The sequence below is a fragment of the Thermobia domestica genome, chromosome 2, assembly GCF_964235325.1.
Source record: "Thermobia domestica chromosome 2, izTheDome1.hap1.1, whole genome shotgun sequence".
NCBI classification, from domain to species: domain Eukaryota; kingdom Metazoa; phylum Arthropoda; class Insecta; order Zygentoma; family Lepismatidae; genus Thermobia; species Thermobia domestica.
The window spans coordinates 248,750,080-248,768,378 of NC_137455.1; the positions used below are offsets into that span (position 1 = coordinate 248,750,080).

Below are 18,299 nucleotides of genomic sequence, written 5' to 3' on the forward strand. Positions count from 1 at the left end.
TCCAAATTCGTGAGTTCTAAATATTATAAGTGAAGACATTTGTCTTGATAAATATATTTCGAAAGCATGGCTGCACAGAAGAAAGTCAGCAGTCCATCTTGTCTCCCGGAGAAGCCCTCTCACGGCGAACTGGCAAAACAAATTTGTGCGGAGGTAAAATCAGTGATACAATCCCCTGAAGTATTGAAAATCATGGTGGACAATATCATTGAAACTATGACAAGTCTTGTAGTTCAACGTATTGAAGACCTTTTGAAATTCAATACAGAAGTGGTGCATAACTTTGAAGAGAAGCTGAAGAAAAAGGAAGATACTATCAACGATCTTTCTGCAGAAATTTCTAATCTTCACGAGAGTAGTTCATCTAAAACAATATTCACTAACAAATAGTGTACGCATTTTTGGTGTACCACACAAGGCAGATGAACATACTACAGAATCAGTGATCTCACTGTTCAGGGAAAAAATGGGTGTTGAAGTTACACCAAGTGAAGTGTGTCGCAGCCATCGTGTTGGTCCCCATACCTCAGGCAAACTTAGATCTATCATAGTTAAATTCACGAATTATCAGACCAGGGCCAAGGTGTTTGCAAATAAGAACAAACTGAAAGGAACGAAAATAACAATTCGTGAAGACCTGTGTTCTCAGCGCTTGCAGCTCTACAAAGCAGCATCAGCTCGGTTTGGCTATAAGAACACTTGGACTTACGATGGACAACATACGGGTGCAATCCTGGTAGCACGTTTCTGTGAATAATTATGAACACTTTCTTGCAATATGTTTCTATTCAACTTACTTTTTTATTTGTTGCTAGTTTCGTGAATTATTTTTATAGTTCAGTGTATTTAACATATCTATCAATAACTATTTCAATTTGTATTTGTACTCCACTTCAAATTGCAAAGCTAGGGATGTCTAAGTTACATATATTTATCTTGTGCAGTGCCTACAACATTCTCCTCATGTGTCGGATATCTTGTGTGTGTAGTTGTGTTGTTTATGTATCCAATATCGGCAACAGACGCATTGTTCTGTCTGTGTGTGTGTGTGTGTGTGTTCATGCTATTATTTTGCTATTATGTCGGTTTTTCGTCTTGTTTTTGCTTTTGATGAACATTCTGGTAAGTAGAACTATTGTCTATCTTGTACGTATGTATAGGGAAGGGATTCTTGTAAACATTTCCGGTATATTACATTATATTGCATCTGGTTATCTTCTCAGGATAGGACAGTGAATGACACATTCGCAGACTCAAATATGACAACCTTGATTTCTAACTTTTTCAGTGGGCCTGACACTTCCACCTGCATAGAAAGTGACAATGACCTTCCTCCCTCCCCTTTGGAAACTACCTCCCATGACCAGAGACCAGAATTTCCCGAAGGGAACTTCAACGCTATTCATTTCAACGTGCAAAGCCTTCTTTCAACTTTCGTGGAAATTGAAAACATTGTATCCTCTTTTAAACATGTGCATGCAATACTTATTTCTGAATCTTGGCTACAGGATTCCCTCTCAAACAACCTCGTTCATTTATCAGGTTTCCATCTCTTTACAAATAGAAAGGGTAAATGCGGCGGGGATGTGGCAATATACTTACAAGACAACTTCCATGTCAAACTTCTGTCTCAGTCAGCTGGTGTATACGAGGATCACTACGAAAGTTTCGAGATACGCATTGTTGTGGCACAGTATTTGAATTCCAACAATTGCGTTCGGTAGTGGAATCCAGAGCAAAAAAGCGTAGCAAGTTTCAACTCGCCTCGATTATCGGCGTGGCCGTATCGCCTTCACTTGTTTGTTGATGTGTATTCGGCTGTCTAGAATGGAGCTCGAAAGTGAATATTTTCGGGCAATGATTCTTTACGATTTCAAAAGTAGTTTGAACGAGACACAAAGCCTTGACCGTATGTAGGGGGCATTTGGGGACCTTGCCCCTTCCCGTGCTACAATTTTTCGGTGGTTTGGTGAATTCAGAAGAGGCCGGGCATCGCTTAAAGATGAAGAGAGAGCTGGACGTCCGGCAACAGCTGTGTCAGATGAAAACATTGCCGCTGTGGAACAAATGATTCGCGAAAATCCTCGAACAACTTTCAAGTACACTGAATCTACAGTGAACACTGGATCGCCAGCAGTATCAAAAATTCTTCATGATCATCTTCGGCTCAGGAAGGTTTCATCTCGTTGGGTGCCTCACACTTTGACTGAACAGCAGAAGCGCATGCGTTTGGAATGGTGTGAAGAAATGCTTCCAAGATTTGATGGAGGCAATTTTCGACGCGTATCTAACATTGTTACTGGTGATGAGACTTGGCTCTATCAAACTGACCCTGAAAATAAACGCCAGTCTACAGTTTGCATCTTTCCAGACGAAAATCCACCCACGAAAGTGAAGCGACCGCGAAGTGTGGGGAAGAAGATGGTCGCAACTTTCTTCTCCAAATCTGGCCATGTTGCAACTGTTCCACTTGAAGGACTCTTTCTGCTCAGTGGTACACCACTGTTTGCCTAACAAGAGTGATCCAGAACTTTCGGGAACGGCGTCCAAGAATTGGATTGCGTGGGATCCTGCTTCATCATAACGCGTCCGTACACACGGCCTACATCACAATTCAGTTTTTAGAATCTACGGAGGTCAAACTTATGACTCTTCCACCGTATAGCCCTGACCTGGCCCCGTGTGATTTTTTCTGTTCCCCAGGATCAAAGATCGCATACATGGGAAAAGATTTTGCAGCCCTGAAGAAGCTGTAGTTGCTTACGAAAATGAACTTTCAACACTTGAAGAAAGACCGGCAACACTGTTTCCAAAAGTGGTTTTTGAGGATGCAAAAGTGTGTACAGTGTAATGGTGAATACTTTGAGAAAGTGTAAGTGTTAAATTAATTTTAAGTATGTAAGTTATTTCACATCTCAAAACTTTCGTAGTGACCCTCGTATAACAGTAGTTCAGAATATATTATACTCGAAGTCACTGTAGGTCACCAGACACTGCTTTTGAGTGCTGTGTATCGTCCCCCCGTACATCTTTCACAAACTTTGTTGACGATATTGCAGAACATTTATCCAATTACCAGTATTCCATAGTAATGGGTGATACAAATTGGGATCTTTTAACAACGAAGGACGAAGTCTTGCAATATCGGGATACGATCTCGGGCCTTAACCTTGCTATCTGTCTTCTTGGTCCAACCCATCACATAAGGAACTCACAATCATGGATAGATGTGATACTGGTATCCAAGGAAGATCATCTAATTAGCCACGGTCAAATCCACATGCCCGGCATCTCGTACCATGATATGTTATCGTATATATATATCGTACAAACTTCGAGTTCCGCAATATAAAGCTAAATTCACATCATACAGAGACTTTAGGTACATGAATGAAGTAGACCTGAACATCGACGCTGTCTACTTGCCGTGGCACTCAATAAACTGCCTCCCTACAGTTGACGAGCAGGTAAATACTCTAAATTTTTTAATAATAAATTTGTATGATAGACACACCCTTGTAGTTAAGAAACGCATTTCGCGACCTCCATCACCATGGTTAACCGATGAATTACGTTCGTTAATGGCGCGGAGAGATAAAGCTTATAGAGCATACAGGAGACATGTTAAAAATAGTGATAGTTAAAGATAGCACAATAAATCCCAATACAAAATTCGAGAACTATAGAATATTAAGAAACCATTGCACTCAAGAAGTAAGGAAGGCAAAACGGCGCTTTGCCTATGAAATACTTGAATTCGAAAATAATGGAGCAGTTCTTTGGAAACGGCTAAAAGTATTAGGTGTTGGGAGACACATAGCCAAGAACGCAGTTAACTATACGCCAGATGAATTGAATACTTTTTTATGTCAAAGCTGTATGATACCAGCCTCCATGAAACTTCAAACAATGAATAATATTGTAGCTTCGGAAATTAACTCTCTGTTCTCGTTTTCTCACGTACAGCCTGCACATGCATTAAAAGCGATCCAAAGAATTAAATCTCAAGCCACTGGTACAAATGAAATTTCAATAACCATGATCAGGAAAATCCTACCGCATGTACTTAATCCTATCACTGACATATTGAATTACTCTCTTGGCACAGGTACTTTTCCCGCAGTATGGAAACTCGCTAAGGTCCGCCCACTTCCAAAAAAGAACCACGCTGACAATATCGCAGACTGTCTTCCCGTGCTTTCAAAAGTTTTTGAATTATTGTAAATGATCAAATCCGGGAATACTTAACAACAAATAATTTATTGGATACCTTTCAATCTGGTTTTCGAAGTAATCATAGCACATGCACTGCACTAGTAAACGTAACGGATGATATAAGATGGGCTATTGATAACAGAAAACTGACGCTCCTGACTCTACTTGACTATAGTAAGGCATTTCAAATGATTGATTTTGACATATTACTTCAGAAATGATCATTATTGTTTAATTTTTCTGAATCAGTGATTAAATGGTTTCATTCTTACCTCCACGAACGTAAACAAAGGGTAGTGATAAATCAGGATCACATATCGACATGGCATTGTATCAACAGTGAAGTGCCGCAGGGTAGCGTACTAGGTCCCCTTCTCTTTGCCCTTTACATTAATGACCTCCCTAAAATTCTCACATATTGTAAATACCATATTTACGCTGATGATTTTCAGTTATATGCTTCTTTTTTCCAACAAGATATTAATAATGCGACTGAGAAAATAAATACCGAGTTAAACAAAATCAGCGACTGGTCTACGGCTCACGGGTTAAAAATAAGTGCAACCAAATCGCAGTGCATCTTAATTGGCTTCCCAAGAATTCTTTCTTTTATTAATATCTATTAGCTCCCAAATATGAAATTGTCCAATACTGTTATTCCATTCTCTACAACCAGGGTTGGCTGTTTAAATCAAAAAACGAAAAATGTTCGTAAAAGTGTAAGTATTCGTAAAAATCGTAATTAATACGAATACATATTTGTGGGTTATCATGTTTCACTCCCGTAAGTTATTCGTATTATATTCAGATCTACATTCCTCATTCGTTACTCAAAGAGATTATACTACAAAAGCAACTTTCGTTTTTTTTAATAAGTTTATGAATGTTTCTTTTGTGATTTGTTATAGTTTGTTATTATTGTTATGCAGTTGCAATCAAAGAAAAATTCTAAATATTGTTTTGTTTTACTATTGATAAAAAAAACCATCGAAATGCAGTACTTTTTTTTTTGGGGGGGGGGCATACAAACCCCACGAGAGAGATTTATTGAAATCAGAAGTATCTTTGGTATTTATCCATGTATAAATGGGTCAGAGCCAAAGTGGACTAAAATAATTCGTATCTTTATTCACTTTTCTTAGTAATATGCAAATTAAGTCGTCGTATTTCTTTAACTTGGACTAATAAAAGTCGTAGTGAACTTACTTGGACTAAATTAGTTCTTCTGTACTCTGCAGTATTTTGAAATTCACTATAATGGTTTCACTTGTGCAGCTGTTTTATCTTTTTGTCCTTCTCAAATGACTCTTGACAATTATATTAACAAGTATGTAAAGATGAGTACAACGTATTTTTATCAAGAGTCCTTCGTGAGTCGGCAGACATATCGCATTTGTGGCCAATTAGTTCCGGTTTCGAGTTCAAATGGAGGACAATTTCTCTCGGATGTAAGCCGAGAAGCGGTTTGGATTCCGCTTTAAGCGTATGTGGCCTCTTCCAGCATAACCCGGTTGTTGCATAATAACACCAAGACGAAACAAACTTATTTCTATCGATATGTGATATAAATACATAAAGCAAATTATTTAAACCAAAAAATCCTGGGTTAAACCAAAAAAACCGTTTTTTTTTGTTTGTTTTTTTCAATAAAAACCATGGCTTTTGCCAACCCTGTCTACAACTGTCAAAAATTTGGGAGTCATACTAAATTAAAATCTCTCCGGGTCAGATCAAATAAATGGAGTTTGTACGAGAGCATTTGGTGCCCTGCATACGTTAAATCGACTAAGAAATTTCTTACCAATGTCTCTGAAGATCAAATTTGTCAAGGCACTGGTGTTTCCACATCTTGACTATTGCGACTCAGTCTATTCTGATCTAACCGAAAATCAATCAAAGCGCTTGCAAAGAGTGCAAAATGCCTGCATTAGATTTATTTTCAATTTAACTTACAGGGAACATCTCACATCAATTTATAAAAAAACTATCATGGCTGACGTTAGTTGAAAGAAGAAATTTACATAATATTACCTTATTGTACAAAATACTTACTACGTCAGAACCATCGTACCTAGCACGTAGATTATCAGACTTTCATGCTAGAAGCACAAGATAATTTCTTGCTCTCCATACCCAGTCACAATTCTGATTCATACTCAAAATCCTTCACAGTAATTACTACACGCCTCTGGAACAGTTTACCTCAATTAATACACAACGTTTCCACAGTTCCCAAATTTAAAAAATCTCTAAATTCCCTTCTCTTAAGTAAAAATAAGGATACTGGTAGCACATGAGGCATCTTCGTTTTACCAGATTATTAATAACCCATATATGAACACACAACCAATAGGTAACCTATGTTAATTTGTACAGCTTATATATTCATACTTCTAGTACCGCTATATGCAATATGCAATTTCGGTTTCTCCATGTTATTTTGCTTTCTCTATTGTATATTATTTTCAATTTTTGTTTTGAAGTGTTTAACTATTTCTTCTACTTAAGTAGTATATTCTTTTTTATGTGGTTCAATACTTTTCTTTTGTAATTGTTAGTATTTTCTATGTATTGGTGCTTTTTTTTTTTTTTTTTTTTTTTAAAAAAAAAAAGTGTATGCACGTGGTTAAGTGCTCGGAGAAGGCTGCAAAGCCTTAACTTCGCCACGTAAAAGAAGTCATAAATAAATAAATAAACAATTAAATAAATAAATAAATAAATAAAATGACACATTTCAAATAAACAGGAACACAGTTACGTGAGACTGACAATTTAACTTTTTTTTGGAAGCTTTTATTTCGAGAAAGCGCTTAGAAAAATTTCACACCTAAGGACTTACATGGTTTGCAATCGACGAAAAAAAATCATAATACCACCTACACCAAGCTGATGTATCAAATCGTTCCGGAGGTATGTAAAACATGAGTTGGGATTACTTAATGGCATAATAGGATACAAATTAACAATAAATATATATACATACTTTTTGTTCTTTTCTACTAAGGTTAGAGCGCAGCTATGTCTCTCGTCGGCTATTATTACCATAGTATGTGGAACATACAAAGGTAACGCAGAGTAACATACCTTTTTATCTTTTGTTCTTTAAGAAGAGAATGCACGTAAAAAATAGTTTTAATGACACTGATTTTCCGTTGAAGTTTAGTAGGACAAATCATAATTGTTTTGGAGTGCGAAACAGCTAACAACTGCAAATTTGGAAATTACTGTTTTAGCTTGGAGTAAAGATGTTAAAATAAGATTGGAGCACAGATAAATTTTTTGTCCACTCAAAGTTTTATACGTTATATAAAAGAATAAAGCAGAAAAAGAAAAATTATTATAAAGTGTGTTAATACGATTTACGTATTTGTCGGTATTTCTGGAGTGAATGGAAGAAGTGAAACGTGGTTTTCAACAAGAAATATTAATAACATTGACTCAAGGAAACATTTAACAAAATATTCTGCGCAACTGAATAATACTGAAATATATATATAATTCTACTAGCAATGTAATTTCTTCCTTTAAAAAATCACTCACGATGATGGTTAAGGGGTCACTGCAACTCAGCATCGGAACGCTGTTTTAACATTCAGATATTTCAGTAAGTACAAAAGGAAGTTTACTTATGAGTAGAGACTTGTTCCCTGCTTACAATAATGTATTTATAGAAAGTGTTTAAAATGATTGTTGCATGCATTTCTTTGCTTCTATAACATTACAGCAACAGCTTGTAGTTGTAATTACAAGTTCTCGCAATTACCTAATTTTAAACAGTGTTGCAGTGATACCCATCTAATCTTTTTTCTTTTTCTTTTTTTCTTTTTAATATTAAATTTTCAATTGCTTGTAACTCAGTTTCTATTTATTTGCAATGCGTCTTTCGTAATCATAGAATTGGACACTAAAGTACTAAGCGCAAGACAAAAAGCAAGGAGCCATTTAAAAAAAAAAAAAAAAAAAAAGACAGAATTGGCAATAATGATGAAGCTCACGTGCGGAAAAGCATGCTCAAATATTCTGTACCTGCATCAGAGGTATAATTATCAGTGAGAAGTTGCGTACTTGCGAGTAGCAGTAAGTTGAAATGACTGCCGTTATATACATACATATATACATACATATATACATATATATATATATGTTAGGGATGGCCAATTCCGGAATTTTTACTTTCCGGAATCCGGAAAGTAAAATCGGAAAATTCCGGAATTCGGAAAAATACCGGATTTCAGAAAAATTCCGGAATTCAGAAAAATTCCGGAATTCGGAAAAAATCCGGAATTCGGGAAAATTCCGGATTTCGGAATAATTCCGGATTTCGGAAAAAATCCGGAATTCGGAAAAATTCCGTATTTCGGAAAGAATCCGGAATTCAGAAAAATTCCGGAATTCGGAAAAATTATTTTTTCTTTTTGTAATCCTAAGAATTTTGTTCAAATGCAAACGAACAAATTTCCTTTTTGTAATCCTAAGAATGTATGATGCAAGTTAAGCTGAAACTTACATCCTAAAGTATACACTACTCAATCTTCCCATGGTTAATGAGATGTAGTCCAAAAGTACGATGTATTCCTAATATTTAATTTTTGTTTTAGTGTGATATTGTCCAGAGGTAAGACATATATCACACTGAGATAAACAACTTGACATAATGAAGATGTTATCATACGTAGTTTTCCAGAAAATCGTGAGAAACGATTTTTTATGAAGTTAAAATATGCGTCGCTTGTTGCCAGTGTGATGCAATTGATAACTTTTATGCTGGAATAGTCTTATTATTATTATTATTATTATTAATCGTTTATGTACTGTAAAAGAAAAATATGAACCGTTAAGTAGTAGATTTTATCTGTTGTTTTTTGATATTTTCTAACAGTAATAACAAATTGTTTGTAAATACGCAATGATTATCAAGGACAATGGCATATTAATGTAAGGACTACTCTGCAGACTAGCAATAAACAATAAACAATAACAGATAAACAATAGTCCCAAAAAAAAAGTAACTAACTTGGGCACGTCAGAATGTTCGCGAGAATATAGGGACGCATTGAGACTAGCAAAAACCGTGGTATTATTATTACTCAAAGAGCCGTACGATGGAGGCATTAACGTTAATGTTAATGGCACCAATGAGCACTTACTTGCTCTAACGGTTAACCTCATTTTTGAGATGATTCTTAGAAGTGGGCGTGTTGGCATGCAGTTGGAGTACTAACGATTTGCGTCACTATCGAACACTAACGTAGCACTAGCGACGTTTAAAGTCGAAATTGGAGTCTGACATAAGTGGCTTGTCAACTTCACGGACATTATATTTTCCTTGAATGAAAGAATTTTGCGCCCGGGAAATTTGCGCCCTACCACAAAAAGAGGGGGAAATGCACCGGCTATACACCCTCCATTCCAAAAGAAACCGAACGTTTTAAAAAAACAAAAAAGCAATGTACATTTTGGAACAAATCATTTTTATTAATCAATGTATTCCCCTTCTGCATCGATATACATGTTTGCACGCTCCAACAAGTTGTCAAACGACTTCTCCATGTCCTTTATTGGAATGGTCTTTAGGACGGCGGTCGTCGCCTTCTCAATGGCATCAATCGATGCGTGCCACTTTCCTTTCATCGCCAAATGCAGTTTCGGGAACAGATAGAAATCGCACGGAGCGAGATCTGGTGAATAGGGCGGATGATACAACCGAATAATGTGATTTTTGACCAAAAATTCAGTTACAAGTCGCGAACGATGTGATGGTGCATTATCGTCCAAAAGAGTCCAACTGCCGATTTCGCGATATTCGGGCCGAATACGACGAATTCTTGCCAGCAAACGGTTCATGACGCCCAAGTAAAACTCTCCAGTGACTGTCTGGCCGGGCTGAACAAATTCTTTGTGGATAATTCCTTTTGAATCGTAAAAACAAATCAGCATCACCTTAACTTTTGACTTCACCAAGCGACTTTTTTTGGGTGTTCCTTCATCCGGCGCTCTCCATTCAGCACTTTGCCGCTTTGTTTCGGGCTCATATTTAAAACACCACGTCTCGTCACCAGTTACAATCGATTTCAAGAAGTTTCGATCCTGCCGAGCACTTTTAACGATGCCTTTGCAATGCGCAATTCGATCAACTTTTTGGTCTTTGGTGAGTTTGTGTGGTACAAACCGCGAATTAACCTTCTTAAGGCCCAAAACTTCGGTCAAAATGCGGTATGCGGTTGTTTGAGGAATGCCTAATTCCATTTCAATAACTTTCATCGACGATTTTTTGTTATGTTTGATGAATTCACGCACTTTCTCGATGTTTTCTTCCGATAATCCGATTCTGGGACGGCCTGATCTTTCGTCATCATCCAGCGTCTCTCTACCCGATTTGAATCGCCTGAACCATTCGTAAACTTGCGTACGGGATAGACACTCATCACCATATGCATTTTGTAGCATTTGGTGCGTTTCACTAAAAGTTTTACCCAGTTTAACACAAAACTCAATTGCAGCTCGTTGTTTGAAACTCATTTTCCGACCGATGTACACAACACACTGACAGTTGAAATGCAATAACTTTGTTGCCGTGAATCCAAATGTCATGACATTTATACCAGTTGTCAATGAGGGACTACGCCATCTACCGGTAAAATATTACAACAGATGGCACTAGTGGTACTATTTGTTTTCAAAAGTTCGGTTTCTTTTGGAATGAAGGGTGTATATTTGCACTGGGATGTTAGCGCCCTACAATTCAACTTATTATTGTATTGTGTAAAGTAACTTCTACTCGCACTTGAACTAGGCTTGCCTCTCATCGTCTCAGTGAGTTACTCCATCCGTTATAATATTCCGAACAAATGAAAAAAATACAATTTTAGTTCACTAAAGGGCAATCCATACAAATACAATTTTTCATTATACTACAAAATTTACAATAAAAGTATAAATGACTGATATATAATTATTTATTAATTTAATCAAAGAGTATAATTTAATCTACAAAAGGCTGTTTGGCTCTACCCAGATATCTCTGTTCACAATCCTTGCGAGTTGTTTGGCTTTTCAGGACACAAAATATAGAAAAGAAAATGTACAGTGAATGTAAAATCAGTTCAGTAATATTATCAAGAAAACTATGTACAGTGTGTTTACTTGCTGGAATTACACTTCAAACACACAATTGCGTTCAGTCGTTCTTTCAGGAAAAATGTTCCGGGGGGCACATTTAGTATTCCGGAGGGGGGTCACTGCTGGTACTATTCTATTTATTATTATATTATAGACGTATTATTTTGGTCTCCTCCGAGGGGGCACTCTGAGAGCTCTGGGGAGGCCAGTGTTCCCCCAAAATCATCTCTGGAAGAAGCAGTGATTGCGTTGATCCGTTGTGTTCTTTTGGCTTATATTGAAGTTTATTCTCCCCTTATATAGCCACAATGAAAATAAATCACAAATGGCATGGTTGTGGGGGGAGGATTGTTTATGCTGTAATGTCAGCCCCTCCGAGCAAATGCGTAAGCTCCAATAGGTTCTTTTATTTCGCAGGGCTCAAACTTCCCGGTGGAGGTACATCGCAGGCGCAATTTTCCCTGTTCTTGAGGTAGGGCGCAAATTTCCCAGACGCAAAATTCTCGACACCGTTCGAATGACCTCGGAAGACGATATCTTTTTCAATACTTTTTTTTATATTCTTTTGCTCGAGATTTCTTCATAGCTTCTTATTAAAATACTTACTAATATATCCTCATTTTATTGTCCTAACCAATCAATATGGGTATGTTGTCAGTAAAATATTTAGATTGATCGAGCCTCTGGTGTGTAACCACAGTATTTCATATCATGCCCCCATTAGAAATCTTGGATAAACGAACCAATATATGTTGCCAATAAAATAGTTTAGAATGATTGAGCCCCTGGTAAATAACCACAGTATTTCGTGACAGACCCCCCCCCTCCTTCCTATTACCATATTCTAGCTACGTGCCTGGCTCAGCTAATTCTCTACATTCTTTACCAAGCACACATTTTCTAAAGCGGAAAATGCTCTCTAAATACCTAAGCTCATTATTTTCAGCAGATGCACAAACTGGGTAACATTCTATCTACATGAATGTTATATATGTCGATTACTGGAAACCGCTTCTCGCTATCTATTACCATATTTACTATATAATGATTAACGTTAAAACCGGAAATGGTGGTTTGTACCGCTTCCGGTTTGAATATTACATTCATCAGGGAACTCGATTCTTAACTATTGACTCTGTACATCATGGCCAAAATTGATTGGTAATCCATCAGATAGTTCTTGAGACTGTTTGTTTCACTGACGGACAGAATGAATATATGGCTATAGAGTTTTGATAAACTAAATTCGTTAATGAGTGATGATGGAACAAATATAAGAAAGAGAACCAAGAGTACCACCGGGAAAATTTTCGAACACAAAATTAGCCATCGAAAACCCACATGTCCTGGGTTAGAATACCATAGATGAAAACTCTACCACTGAGTCATCAATCAACCGCTTATTAGTTTTGTTAATTATTATATTAATATAAATTAATGAATGCCTGCTTATGTTAATTATTGAACAATTACATAATGATAAAGGATTTAGTATTCTTCGGGATGAGTTTGAAAAGGCTATATCCGAGATTAGGAATGGAAAGGCAACAGGAATAGATAACATACCAATAGAATTCATTAAAAATATAGGAGACAAGGGAAAGAAAGAATTGTGGCGACTATGCAATGAAATATATGAAACAGGAGAATGGCCAAGAGACTTTCTAAAAACGATCATGATACCGATGGCTAAGAAATCGAACCCAAAGAGATGTGAGGATTATAGAACTATTAGTCTCATATCTCATGCAGCTAAAATTCTGCTCCGAATACTGAACAGAAGGTTATATGAAAGAACAAATAAAGAGGTTGAGGAGGAGCAGGTCGGGCTCAGAAGAGGCAAGGGCACAAGAGATGCAATTGGATTATTAAGGGCGATCGGTGAAAGATTTATAGAAAAAGGGAAAGAGGTGTATGTTATATTTATTGATCTTGAAAAGGCTTTTGACCGCGTGAATTGGGAATTGTTGTTGGGAGTTCTAACGAAGATAGGGTTGGAATGGAAAGATAGAAGACTAATAAGAAACTTATACATGAACCAACAAGTAAGTGTTAGGATAGGGGAAGAACTGACGGAAGAGAGTGCAATTGGAAGGGGAGTTCGACAAGGATGCTGCCTCTCGCCAACACTATTTAATGTCTATCTAGAAGAGATAGTGAAAAAGAGCCTACATGATGATGATGGCATTTCGGTAGGAGGTAGAATGATTAGATGTATAAGATTTGCAGACGATATGGCGCTTGTTGCAGAATCTGAAAAGAAAATCAATAAAATGTTACAAAAAATTAGAAAGGGCTTTGAAGAATATGGGATGAAAATAAATGTTAGAAAGACAAAAGCCATGGTGATTGGAACGAAGGGGTCTGTGTCAAATATAAAAGTAGGAGAGGAGAAAATAGAACAAGTGAATAGTTTTCGATACCTGGGTAGAATTCTTAGTAATGACATGAAATGCGAACGTGAAATAAAAGCAAGGGTAGGAATGGCGAAAGAAGCCTTTAAAAGAAAGAAAAGTCTGTTTTGTGGGACCTTGAACAAAGGGTTAAGAAAAAGACTCATAAAATGCTTCGTGTGGAGTGTTGTACTGTATGGGGCGGAAACGTGGACATTACGTAAAGGTGACGAAAATCGACTGGAAGCCTTCGAAATGTGGGTGTGGAGAAGAATGGAAAGAATTAGTTGGGTCGAGCGGAAAACGAATGAGAGAGTGTTAGAAATGGTGGGTGAGAAAAGAGCACTTCTAGATATTATTAGGAAGAGGAAGAGAAACTGGTTGGGACATTGCCTAAGAAGAGATTGTATCATGAGGGACATCCTAGAGGGTATGGTGGCGGGAAAGAGAGGGAGGGGGCGAAGGAGACTACAATTAATGGATGATATTAAAACAGAAAGATCATACGCGAAGACGAAAAGGTTAGCAGAGGACCGTGGAGCATGAAAGGTTCTCAGCTGCGGCAAGTGACCTGCCAATAAAGGCAGAATACCTATTATGATGATGATGATGAATATTTTGTATATTGTTATTTTATAATTTAATATGTTTATGTATTTTTTATGTATGTTTTTTAATATATTGGATATATCCTGCTACTTTTAAGAGCTCCAAACTTATTATGGATGGGTTTATTTATATATAAAATAAGAAAGTTTCTTCTTGGGGGGGACGATCGCCCCGATCGCCCCCCTCTGGATCCGCCCCTGACTCTATAATACCTTGAAACAGCTTCGCACACCTCCCCAATCCCCAGACATGAACCCCATAGAACATCTATGATCTGTTCTGGAGACAAGAATCAGAAGGCACAGCTTGTCTACTAAAGAAGGCCTAAGAAAAGCTATTCAAGAAGAATGGGACATAATCAGTCCCGAAACTACAGAACTACGAACTACTACAGGTGAAATCAATGCCACGAAGACTACAGACAATCATTAACGCACAGGGTAATCCCACAAAATATTAAATAACGTAATATACTTTATAAGCATTAATTCAAGCAGAAGTGTACGGTGACTTTTTGCGTTTACAAAAAAGGAATTCTCTCTTTCTTCTGAACAAAACAGTGATTGTGTTTGTTTGGCCTTTCTCTTGTATATAGAAATAAAATGTATGAATGTGTAGTCTTAATTCTGGTTATATATATATATTTTCCACCTCCCGTTCTCATGCTAGCTGTTTTCAATACAAAGTATGCACGGTGTACGAACACTTTCTGCGCTCACTGTAGGTATGTTGACAATAAGCGAATGTTATTAGAATATTTGTTGAGATTTATTTTCCTTCACTGCCTTTCGCCTGGTTAAAAAGTAGTTTGCAGTGCTTTGGAGCAGCTGCAGGTGGGAACGCGATAATGTTTGAGACATACTGGCGACTTTTTTGTGTGTGAAAATAAGACCTTTCTCATAAAGTAGTAAATAACTGCAGCAGCAATTGTCTACGTAAATGATAAAGACATATCCAACTACAAGAAATTAATACAGTATATATAGCCTATTCATTATTGTGTTTACTTTTAACAGCTACTAGCTAAGGATGGGCAATTCCAGAATTTTTACTTTCCGGAATCCGGAAAGTAAAATCGGAAAAATTCAGATTTTTTCTAAATTCCGGATTTTTTCCGAATGTCGGAATTTTTCCGAAATCCGGATTTTTTCTGAATTCCGGAATTTTTCCGAATTCCGGATTTTTTCTGAATTCCGGAATTTTTCCGAAATTCGGAATTTTTCTGAATTCCGGAATTTTTCCGAAATTCGGAATTTTTCTGAATTCCGGAATTTTTCCGAATTCCGGAATTTTTCTGAATTCCGGAAAGTAAATTTTCCGATTCCGGAAAACAAAATTTCCGGAATCCGGATTCCGGAAAATTTTGGCCATCCCTAATATATATATATATATATATATAATCCTGCCAAACGAAAGGTGAAGTCTGAGGTTCGATTTCTCAACACAAGACGACAGACTGTACCTGATATCACAACGAATATGTATTGCCAAATACTGCCTTATCTGCGACGCACCATCCAAAACAGGGGAAGAGGAATGTTACGGTTTGAAATTCTGATTGAAGACGTCTGTACATGCTCACAATTCGAAAATTCTGATGGGAAAGCTTGACTAACTTTTTTCTTTGTTTTTTAAATTGTTACTTCCCCTGAAAAAGTTGTTGACTTCGCAACATTTCAGTGGTAGTGAAGTTCTAAAGATACAATTCTTGACTGGCTGAAGTCGCACGTGACAACTTCCTACACAGAGGGTCTACAAAAGTTTATGCCACTCTACCAAAAATTCTTAAAGTTTCGTGGTGACTATGTAGAAAACTAGCCAAGGTATGTACTTGTACAGAACGAACAATATTTCTTTCTATGCAAGGGTAAGTCATAAATCTTGCATTATTCTCGTAAATATACAGCAAATGAAAGCAGGTTAACATTCAAGGGAAAGTATAACTGGACTGTCTGGAGCCACCTTCCTGCAGGTTCCTCGATGCGTCGACACCACGTCTTGTCCTTAGACAAAGTCAGTCACTGCTGTTTCTATCTCTTGTTGGCAGGATTTGAAAAAACCTGGGCTTGTTGCCGCAACGTTATACCTGAGTTCGAACATAAAAAGTGACGATCAACGTATCAGATGTTCTTGAGCACTCATCGTTATTGCTACTAAGAGCTGACTGAAGATACTAATGAAGTTCTGCCCAAAGTGTCAGTCTGCTTGTCACACTACCTTTTCGGATAATTTGACTTTGTATTTACGGTCGATCACAGCGTATACACGCGTCTGCTGTTTAGGTTCTGGATATTGTAATACTTACGAATAACCCTTTTAATTTCTTTGCAATAATCAAACAGACTCTTCTTTTGACATGAGCCTTGTACTTCGGATGTGTATTGTCCCATTCCTCTCAGTTACGTTATTACAGTTGCAGAGACCTCCAGAATTGGATGTTTGTGATATTGCAGGGTCCTTAGCTTGCATTATTTAACAATAAATGTGATATTTTAAGTTTTCATTTAACATGTACGTCTGAAATATGTAATAATCTGTTGTCAGTTGAGAAAACATAACTTTATGTTGGCTTGGCAACACTTAATCTGATTGTATTACAGACTATGTCAAACAACTGCATCGTACGAAATTTATTTTTATTTATTTATTTATTTTTTTTAAAGTTTAAAACTTTCAAGACGTTTCAGGATAAATGGTACACTTATATATTTACACAGACATCACATGCTCACCTAACATCAGCATTATGTCCTTCGGAAAATTTCCCGTATCACTCATGTCGTGTCACTGACAACTCTTCAAGCCTCGGCGGGTCACATGCATCAAAACAATATAATAATTATGCAAAATGTGTGAAGACTATTCTATTCACTACTTTAAACTGACTTACTTAATTCAAATTTCTTGGTGTCTACAATTCGCTTCACAATCTTTCTACATATTTTACTGAAACTACGAAACAAGCATTTCAAACTTACCCAACCTCCATTTTCTTGTACCCAAGCAGCGAGTTTACTCATGATAAAACTTAGACTCCACTCAATCAATTTATGAAAGACATCTCCTATTTTCTTCCTTAGGGCAATAATTGCTACATCACTGCAGAAAAAGAATAGGAGCACAACTCGCTCCCATGTTACACCTCCCTCCTGCAATATAAATATTATTAGTGAAGTATACTTCGTTTATCTTATCGAAGACAAATTACAGAAATGCATTAGTTACCTTTAAATATTTGAAGCAGATACAACAAAGCAATTCAATATTTAAGTAAGGAAGCAGAAATGATATAATAAACAGTATCAAATTTTACTTTACAGGTACATACAATATCCTGTTTTGTTGTGAACTGGAAAGGGAAGTTTTTAACCACTTAAACCAACTGAATTCTAGTGTGCACTAGTATTCTAATATCACTCTTTACTGTAATGAAATTATGGGGAAAAAGATAGAAAAAAAATTATAAATATAATGTTTGAAAGATTATATACAACGAGGAATTTCGAAGTTCAAGGAGACGTTCACATTTTCGTTTTATTTTGTATAATAGTACCTTATCCGGTAATGGGCAAGTGAATCCTGCATCAATGCAAACAACTTCTTGATTCAATTTTAATTTGTTATCTTATTCTGCTCAGCACCAAACTGTCTTAATATCAGCAGATGAATTCTGTTAATTTGTATTTTAATCTAATTTGTCTCCATTACAGAATCTGAATTCTGTCACGTATTCGGTGTAATTCTGTAAAGCAATCACTGCGGTCATTAAAAACCAGGGTGTATACAAATTCCAGCTAATTTAGGTTTCATATAAAAGACCTTATTCTGCTCAGCACCAAACTGTCTTAATATCAGCAGATGAATTATGTTAATTTGTATTTTAATCTAATTTGTCTCAATTACAGAATCTGAATTTTGTCACGTATTCGGTGTAATTCTGTAAAGTAATCACTGCGGTCATTA

At 36.7% G+C, this 18,299-nt stretch overlaps 1 protein-coding gene across 4 annotated transcripts in view; it reads right to left on the minus strand.

The window, feature by feature from the left end:
* Positions 1–18,299, minus strand: part of LOC145678434 (uncharacterized) — a 150,912-nt gene that overhangs the window by 10,808 nt on the left and 121,805 nt on the right. For 3 of the 4 annotated variants that reach the window (XM_081748555.1, XM_081748554.1, XM_081748553.1), the window contains exon 4: positions 17,315–17,485. In XM_081748555.1, coding sequence (XP_081604681.1) covers positions 17,315–17,485 — 171 coding nt within the window. Of the gene's footprint in view, positions 1–17,314; positions 17,486–18,299 lie in introns of those variants that run through there. The other variant, XM_081748556.1, reaches the window with a different exon arrangement.